At 44.7% G+C, this 9769-nt stretch overlaps 1 protein-coding gene across 1 annotated transcript in view; it reads left to right on the forward strand.

Annotated features, from left to right (window-relative positions):
- Window positions 1–8694, forward strand: part of LOC141003435 (phosphofurin acidic cluster sorting protein 1-like) — a 53221-nt gene extending 44527 nt beyond the window's left edge. Inside the window, 17 exon segments of the mRNA XM_073474774.1 lie at window positions 466–626; window positions 1008–1101; window positions 2627–2710; window positions 3085–3206; window positions 3812–3947; window positions 4230–4334; window positions 4414–4520; window positions 5229–5383; window positions 5590–5700; window positions 5796–5898; window positions 5979–6021; window positions 6106–6148; window positions 6238–6379; window positions 7756–7939; window positions 7941–7995; window positions 8273–8392; window positions 8486–8694. Of these exon segments, the coding sequence (XP_073330875.1) occupies window positions 466–626; window positions 1008–1101; window positions 2627–2710; window positions 3085–3206; window positions 3812–3947; window positions 4230–4334; window positions 4414–4520; window positions 5229–5383; window positions 5590–5700; window positions 5796–5898; window positions 5979–6021; window positions 6106–6148; window positions 6238–6379; window positions 7756–7939; window positions 7941–7995; window positions 8273–8392; window positions 8486–8604 (1884 nt within the window). The 3' untranslated portion in view covers window positions 8605–8694.
- Window positions 8695–9769: the final 1075 nt, after the last annotated feature.

The raw sequence follows: 9769 nt of genomic DNA on the forward strand, positions 1-9769 counted from the left end.
AGGTGGCCTGCAGGAAGTCTGCTTCCATATTACTCCAAACAGTTTCTACTAGTTAATTAGTAAAGCGCAAACACTTTAAGATGACTCATAGAGCTAATGAGCTGCAAATATGACTGCTAATAAGCAGCTTGTTAATGGTTAATATGTGTTTCCTGATATAAAGTGTTATCAGACATGTAAGCGTGACAGGGCTACAGTATCACATTGAAACATGGACTCTGATGATTAGGATCTCATGTTAAACAGGTCACCGTGAAACATCTCTCTTCTTTCACTTTTACTTTTCACTGTGTGAAATCTCAGACAGTTGTTTCTCCTTATTACTGCTGAGATCAACATATCTGTCCTCTGTTTTACGAGAAGCTCATATAAAGAAGCAGGAGTAGCTTCTGTATGAACAGAACGGATCGAAGCTGCATGACCATGTGTCCGTTGGTCACTCGGGTTCGCCTGTGTGTCGTCCAGGTTGGTTTCGGCCTGGAGCACGTGTCCAGGGAGCAGATCCAGGAGGTGGAGGAGGACCTGGACGAGCTCTACGACAGTCTGGAGATGTACAACCCCAGCGACAGCGGGCCGGAGATGGAGGAGACCGACAGCATCCTCAGCACGCCCAAACCTAAGCTGAGGTAACAGCTTTGTTTTCTTGCCTTATATTTAGTTTGTAGTGTACTTTTTGTGGTTGACAATGACCCCAGGGAGCTAGATACCAGTCTGTGGAAGCAAATGATGTTCATTTAAAGATCAGAAGATACTCACGTCTGTCTAAACATGTCGGTGCTGCCTGCTTCACACCTGCAGTACCTGTAAACACTGACAGGACTCACTGGTCTCCACTGACAATTCAGAGCCCCCTCTGTTGGTGAAAACAGCTCAGTGCACTCACATATACATACTGAAGTTTATTTGAGGTTTACATGAACCAGAACTGGGTCAGTTAACTTGGAATCCATCAGAACGCAAGTACAAACCACAACTTAAGTTTTCTGGTTTTGTGTCTGTGTCTTCAGGCCGTTCTTTGAGGGGATGTCCCAGTCCAGCTCGCAGACAGAGATCGGCAGCCTGAACAGCAAAGGCAGTTTGGGTCGAGACCCTTTCAGTCCAGTAAGTGATTAAAAGCAGCAGCTGCAACGTCAACAGGAATTTCACCTATGTGAGCTGTGGGGCGCTCAAGAGAACTTGAACGATTGTGGTGCTTTGTTTCCGATCATTTTTCTATCTCGCCGGGAGCTGAGAGCATTAAACTTTATTGTCCCCGAAGGGCGTCTGACTTTACAACAAGACCTCATCTGAACAGGTGTCACAGGTCTAACACACTCCTACGACTACATAAAAGCCGAGTGGTTTCCTATAAATGAATTTAAATTTGTGTTATGGCCATCATTTCTACGCCCTAAAACCTCTTTGTGTTTGCATTTATTATCACATAAATAATAAATCTAAGGGGTAGAAAAGGAGAAAACATATTTCTGTTACAGGAGATTCAGTTAAGTTGCTGTTTTTCAGGTGAGTTATTGTATAATGGTTCCTCTTCAGCCCCTTCTGAGAAGCAATCTGGTCATCATATGCATTTTATGAGGATTATAAACCATAAAATTTTAAACTGAATTTTTATTTAGTCTTCATCAACAACAGTATAATCAATACAGTTTCCTCTGTTTTCCCTTTTTCATCTGAATATAATGTTTGTGCACATTATAGTCAAGTATTAAGCAAATAAAACATCAAAAAACACCCTAATATCCACTGTAAGGTATATAATATATAATATTGAATTAATTAGATTTGTAAACAAACCCATAAAAATAGCTTTGTTTACATTTTTGATATTAATCTTTGTGGGTTTGTTTACATATTTGTTTACATATTTTATTTTATTTTATTTTTATAAAAATTAACATTTTATTGGTTTGTTTACATGTTTATTATTTTTAAAGAGAAATAATCATAAATATATAAACAACTGCATAAAAATAGTATTGTTTACACATTTATTATTAATTTATGGGTTTGTTTACCTATTGGATATTATTAGCTTCTCTAACTTACCTTTTTTTAGCTTTGTTTTTTTTTTATTAAAATAAAAACATTTCCCAAAGCGCTTCACACTCAGTTTACATGTGGCAGGATAATAAAATAATCAAACTCTGGCACAAAGCAGCACACAGTGACATTAAATAGTGTAACAGTCATTGAAAACAACATGCGACTCTTCACTGGTGTGTTGAATATCCAGAATGTGACGGCCATGAAAATCGCCCAGCGGGGGGTGAAGCAGTGTGTGAATATAAAATTTCCGAAACGTTTCCTCAATGGAGCAGAAACCAAATAGCTCCTCTTTGACGGCCGCCATCTGCTCAATAAGAAGCGTGTTTAAGCTCGTCGCGCTGAATGGATTTCGCTGGATGTCTCCCTGCTGCGGCTCCTCCTCTCGTAGTAACACTGAAGCGAGCCTCTCGGTGTCGAGACGGGTGTTGGCACACTTGTTATAGTGGGAGAATCTGCTTTCATATCAAATTTGGCTAATTTTGCATAACATGACAGACAGAGCTGCTGTTAAGGATGTGTTGTTTTTTTTGGCGCCTTGTTATAAGCCTGTAGAATCACTCTCGCTCCCTCGTCTTTCCAGCAGGGGGAGCAGCCTCCTCTAGAGAAGATGAAAACCTCCCGCAGCCGCAACCTGGAGGAGGCGCTGTCTGAGACCGACACACTGGTACGACTCTTATATTGTGTGTGTGTGTGAGTGTGAAGGAGAGAGTATTAATGGTGCGTTAGGATCTTCGTTAATTTTCCCTCCGAGGGGGATTCGCTGCCATCTGCGCTGTAAGTGAGACGGATCGAGAGAGACGGAGGAACAAGAAGTGATGGAGTGGTGGAGATGATGGCTTTAAGATTGCCCGTATCTTTTTCTGACGCTGACAGTCTGTCTTCTTCTACGTGTGTGTGTGTGTGTGTGTGTGTGTGTGTGTGTGTGTGTGTGTGTGTGTGTGTGTGTGTGTGTGTGTGTGTGTGTGTGTGTGTGTGTGTGTGTGTGTGTGTGTGTGTGTGTGTGTGTGTGTGTGTGTGCGCGCGCGCGTGTGTGTGTAGGAGCTAACAGACCAGGAGCTGTTTGCTGAGGTGGGCCCCAGCATCATGGTGTCCGTGGCAGAGAAACCCCGCACGCCCCTGAAGAGCAGCAAAAGTGAAACACAGGCCATGCCGTCACCGAGGTAACCGATCCTCGGCACAAAGGACAACACAGTTTCATACCGTTTTTCTTTGTTTATATGTGGCGGACCCTGCCACCTTTCTAGCTTTAAACAGTGTTTGAATACTACATAGTGCCCCTTTAATATTCACTCTTTTCTTTATTTGTCACTCCTAAAATGTGTCTCTCATCGTGACAAACAATCGACCCGGCAGCTGGGAAGCCTTAACTACGGTGGCCCTGAGAGCTCAAGGCACTGCAGCTTAAGGAAAAACATGCAAATAGACAAAACACAAACAAACTCAAGTGGAAATAGACAACTTCTCAACTTTCCTCCCACACAGAGTTTCCCTGTGGTATTGCTGTTGGCACCGCTGAGGCAAAGACAGCATTATTAATGTGGCTATGTTTAAAAAATACTGATAATCAGAATACTGATTCTTTAACACTTTTACTCAAGAACTATTCGTATGGGCGACTTTTGGGTACACTGATTTCTGGCGACTTTCATTCAGAGGATGTTACGTAACATAAGACAGAAACGCTGTCTGGTCTGTTTTCTGCTTTTCAAAGTGAATATTTTGGAGATGCATAATGTCATTCGAGCCTGCTTCCCTCCCCTCCTAGGTTGGATGGAGGCCACACACCCAGACAGAAGCGCGTCAGCACCCCCATGAAGGAGAGACAGCTGTCCAAACCTCTGAGCGAACGGACCAACAGCTCCGACTCGGAGAGATCCCCGGAGCTGGGCCACAGCACGCCGGTACGTTAGCTCCGGCGTCATTTTAACCCGGCAGACGAGAATAAATCATCACGTTGTGCGTCAGTATTCCCACAGAGGGATTTACACTGTTGCTGCCTTTGTGCTGCGTCCTCCTCCACCCACTCCCCTTGTCTTTTTACAAAGTAAAGAAGGGATCCTGATAATCTATGACTCGCCCCGAGCTCAGGAATGAATTATGTATGTGCTGATGAGTCATCTGCACAGTAAATGTATCACTGTAGGGGGGGTTATGAACTCGGTGTGTGTGCCTTGTGTGTGTAGCTCCTGAGGAAGGTGGTGTACGACCAGCTGAACCAGATCTTGTTGTCGGACTCTGCGCTCCCAGAGAGCCTCATCTTGGTCAACGGCACCGACTGGCAGGGGCAGGTAAGACTGAGGGCTTGTGTGTGTGTGTGGGTGTGTTGGTGTTTTTCATCAAACATTTATACTCTTTGTGTGTTTGCAGTATGTTGCAGAGCAGCTCCAGGTGCAGAGATACCCGGTGGTCTGCACGTGTTCGGCGGCCGAAATCCAGGCGGTGCTGTCCGCCGTGCTCACTCGCATCCAGAAATTGTGAGTGTTTATCGCACAACAAACACACACCGAGACACACACAAGAGAAGAGCTAGCATCCTTGAGTTTGCAGGATGACTCATCTTCTTTGTCTTTTTCCTGCTCCGAGCCGTATTTGTCTGTTTTCTGCTCTTTGTTTGTTCTTCTTTTACTCCATCTCTAGATTCCTTGTTTTGTCACACCAAGTACGGAAGATGAGGAGAGACTGTGCTCGCTATCATTTTTTATTAAATGCTGTTATCTCGGCTCAAAAATTAATTCTTGCATTATCTCAGGAAATGACCTTTGTTTAATCAAGATAACGAAATAATCAACTTGTGATCTCGATAACGACATTTAAAAAATGATAATCGCGAGTACGGCTGTTCTTGGCTTCCGTAGTTAATTAGACAAAACGAGGAATTTAAAGACGTCACATTTGACATTTTCACCTTTTTCCAACGTACTTCTTTTAGACGTAAAGGCTCAGGAAATGTATCTCTGTCTCTGTCAGTGAATACAGATACATTACCTTGATGGTTTCCATTATTTCATATAGCAAACTCTTTATATTTCCAATTTTTAAACGTCCTAAGTACGCGGCATGATTTGTTTTCTCGCCTCCACTGTTTACTGTAGGTGTTCGTCAGTGGCTTTGATGGATGAGACAATGTGATGAAGTTCCAGACACAATAACAACCCTCTCTCTCTCTTTCCGTGTCCCTGCAGCTGTAACTGTAACTCGTCCATGCCCAGAGCGGTGAAGGTGGCGGCGGTGGGCAGCCAGAGTTACCTGGGAGCCATCCTCCAGTTTTTCGTCACCCAGCTCGCCAACAAGACGTCCGACTGGCTCAATCACATGCGCTTCCTGGTTGTGCCTCTGGGTGAGAGAGCCTGCTTGTGTTTTAGCGGAGCTCCTGTTTCTTGCAGAGTCACGCTGCGGCAAGGTTTTATAGTCGGGGGACGCTGGCGAGCATCAAATGTTTTTCCAATGAGATAAGATACAGTAACACCTCTATAAAAAGCTCTCTTTGTCTTCAAGCGATGACATGCTCGCTTTTTTATTTGTGTTTTGCTTCTACTCCATCAGGCTCCCATCCGGTCGCCAAGCACCTCGGCGCCCTCGACAATCGCTACAGCTCCTCTTTCCTCGACGGAGCGTGGAGAGACGTGTTCAGCCGCTCTGAGCCGCCGCAGACAGGTACAGCATCCGTCACACTGAGGATGAACGATCTCTGCGAAGGGATATTTGTAGAAATTTGTGAGTGAATTTTGTGTGTTTTCCGTCTCTTCCAGACCAGTTGGATGTAGCGGCAAGAATCGCCCAGTACATCAGCGGAGCCACAGTCACACACCAGCTGCCCATCGCTGAGGCCATGCTCACCTGCAAACACAGGACGTGAGTACAGACACAAACACGAGCCAGGCTGCATTCACTCTGCATGTTTTCCTCTACTCTTCTGTTCTCTCTGTTTCCAGGCGAGATGAAGACTCCTACCAGAAGTTTATTCCTTTCATCGGGGTAAGATCTCACTGTAGCATCGAGAAAATCTGACGTAAACATTATTGCTGATCACTTTTGCTCACATCACCTCTTATTTTCCAGGTCGTGAAGGTCGGTCTTATCGAGTCCGGTCAGTCTCCAACAGGTGAGGAAATAGTTTGAACACCTAAAGATGAATTTAAATTGATTTAGCTGTTGATGACATGATCGTGTTATTTTTCTTTGGTCGTCTAGGCGACACAGACGAGGGCGTGGCGGTGAGCTTGGCTGTCCCCTCCACGTCTCCCCCCTCCCACGGCTCACCCACAGGGATGATTAAAGAGGCGGCCACGCCCCCCTCCTCTCCCTCCATGGGCAGCGTGCTGACGGTACAGGGGTAAGACTGACATCCTCGCTCTCTCTTCTTCCTTCTCTTCTCTTTATAAGTGAAGGAAAAATAACTGATTGATCATTTATTTCACGGGTAGTAACCGTTAACACTCTGACGGCCATTTATAGTTGAAAAAAAAAGTAGAAATATTTAGTATTACATGCATAAATAGTGACAAGCTGCCATAATGTTTACCTTTATATGCTTTTATTTGTCCAAAACTCCTTCCGTTACATACATACCGGCATTATTCAGTCGTACGAGTGATACTAAGATGGCCGCCAACCTCTTACCTAATGATTGACGCCACATTTGACCAGTTTGGAGCTGCTATGCCCGCCCTGGAGCCTACAACAGCCATCAAGTGATCCCATAGAAAGCAAACCCACTCTCTCTCTGTTATCTAATGTGAACTTGGACCATGTAAGACTTTATGATGTGGACATATGGTGTTTTCCAGCTTATTGGGGCAGTTTCAGGTCATCTGGAGGCTTGTTTTTGCATTAAAAAATTAGAGATTCATTAATAAATATTTCATTTTTAAAAAAAACCTCTATAGATCAATGCCAGAAGCACTTACAGAGCTTCTTAAAAAGGAAAATCCATGTCAGTATATTTTCATTGCTTGACCCTGTCAGATGGGGAAATTAAGCCATTAAATTGCTCTCTCCAAAGCCACAGACTTCTTACCTGGCAAAACACACGAGTTAGTGGTCGTTGGTTAGTTAGTGAATCCAAACCAACATGAAGGTCAGCCAATAACCGCATTAAACCAGCAACTCCAGTGTTTGCGAGGTAAAACTCCTGTTTTTGTCAAAGGAGTCTGGTGGCTTTGAAAAGAGGGCATAAATGGATATCACAGCTTCAGTTTAAGCGATGAAAATATTCAAAATGTCGCGTAAACTTAAAGTTAAAAGGGATTAGTACCTCAAACAACCCCGCTTCACAATTCCTCTTCAAAAAACCCAAACTATCCCTTTAGTACAATACATGTGTCTGTAACTCTCAACACAAAGTACCAAAATGTGGATGTTACTTTAAACACTGAGCTGCATACTTTGCTCCCTTCACCAATTTAGCTTGACTGGGAACCAGTTCTAAAGAAGCGAGGGAGTCTTTGATACTTCAGTCGTGTTTTCATTTCTTTGATTCAGTTGATTTTTCGCTGCATTCCCTCTCTGAAGAGCCAGACAGACTGCAGCTGTGATCCGTCTATTTCCGCCTCTGCAGAATTTATATGGTGCAAATTACAAATGTTTCAGATCTGGTGCTGCAGAGGCTGAAACATTTCTCTGGATAAATAAAGGTTAAAAAGGAGTGCTGCTCAGAGCGATTCTCGTGCTTTTTTTGTTTTAACGTTCATAAACACTTCCTGCCCACAGGAGTCCCAGTATGTCTCACGGCGTGGACGCCATCGGCCTGCAGGTGGATTACTGGCTGGCCTCGCTGGCTGAGAAGAGGCGGGAGGGCGAGCGGCGCGACACGGGCTGCAAGAACACGCTGAAGAGCGCCTTCCGCTCGCTGCAGGTCAGCAGGCTACCAGGCGGGGGCCAGCAGCGAGCCACAGGCCCAGGTCAGCACCATGGCCATGACCGTGGTCACCAAGGAGAAGAACAAGAAAGGTGAGAGAGGAGTATCACGTTAGAGGAGGTCTTCATTTCATGTTCTAGGAAACTATAGCCGATAAACAGTGCAAGAGTTTGTAAGCAGTTTAGCGGTGGTCAGGGAGGAAAGCCATTAAATTAATCGATACAGAGATCGTACAGAAGCCTTGAGAGGCAAGAGAGAAAAACAAATTCTGGTTGTTTTCTTATTCTTCACACACACACACACACACACACACACACACACACACACACACACAGTGCTTTTACAATTCGTCTCTCTGCCTGTATTCAGTTCCCACCATCTTCCTGGGAAAGAAGCCAAAGGAGAAGGACGTGGACTCGAAGAGCCAGGTCATCGAAGGCATCAGCCGACTCATCTGCTCCGCCAAGCAGCAGCAGACCATCCTGAAAGGTAAAGTGTCGACGATCAGGACTTTCCTCTGCCTCCATTTCCTACACGTGTTAGTTTAGATGTCTATCTCTAAGTGTTTGTGTCTCCCTCCAGTGTCCATAGACGGCGTGGAGTGGAACGACGTGAAGTTCTTCCAGCTGGCCGCCCAGTGGCCCACCCACGTCAAATACCTACCTGTCGGACTTTTTGGCTACAGCAAGCCTCCCTCCTAGGGCTGCGCCACCCGCTGACTCCTCTGACCCTGACTTGACCTTCGTCTTTCCTCGATCCCGTCACAAGTTTTTGCGCAAAGACCCCGCACCCTCAGCACCTGCAGAGCTGAGCGAAGACGGGCCGGACTCTTTTCTTTCTTTAGTTTCGTTTTGGCTACAGTCGATTTGTTTCTCTTTTGGGAGGGAGATGATGATGATGAGGAGGAGGAGGAGGGAGGTGTTGGGGTGCAGCGCCGTTACTAGTCACTTTAACGCCCCTTTTTGGTGTGTGTTTGTGTGTGTGTGTGTGTGTGTGTGTGTGGCGAGTGTGCATGCACACGTGAATGTACAGTATGTGTGAGTGCGTGTGCGTCTACAAGGGGCTTACAGCACAAGTTTATTAGCCAACTGCCATTTACGTTTCCGTTCTATGGAATGCAATAGCATGCGACAACTCACCGATTTCAAGCCCTTAAAGCCCGACCCCTCAATGTCACACACCCCCCCTCCCCGATCCACACGTGCATGCTCCGAACTAACAGATAACACCACTCATGTGCCGGAAAAAAAACAGCAAACTCGAAATAAACAAAATAAAGTGACGCGACAGGGCTTCAGTGTTTTGCATGAGCCAGTGAAAACACAAAGAAAAAGTCTCCTCTGCTCACAAAACGGTTTTGCATGTGATGAATTTCCTCCTCCACAAGTTCACAGAAGCTCTTCAAAAAAACAGGCTCATTCTTTACTTTACTTTAATTTTCAAGGGCTTCCATATAATTTAAAATATTTTGTCTGTACCAAAATAAGTCATTTGGATGTCAATGCCAAACGTTTCCTTTCAAAAAAGAAAAAAAAAACAACAACAAGAAACACAAATGATATCTATAAAGGGGAAGTGTCTTTTTTTTAAATTGTGCTCTTGTGAAAAATAGTCAAACCTTCCCTTTAAAGCTGTTGTGTGATGCATAGTGTACCTTTTTTGTGAAGAGTTCCAGGATTTCAGGGCGGGAGCTGATGTGACGTGCGGTTTTCTTTATCTTCTCATTTGCTATGCACTTATGAATACACAACTGTGTGTTTGCAGAGTACAGCTGGTGAAAAATAGATGAAAAGCAGAGCCGACCGGATGTGCAACAGGAAACAACAAAAAGCATATTTAAACAGACTAAAACTCAGCGGTGTCGAT

Source organism: Pagrus major, chromosome 10 (assembly GCF_040436345.1).
Source record: "Pagrus major chromosome 10, Pma_NU_1.0".
Lineage (NCBI taxonomy): Eukaryota > Metazoa > Chordata > Actinopteri > Spariformes > Sparidae > Pagrus > Pagrus major.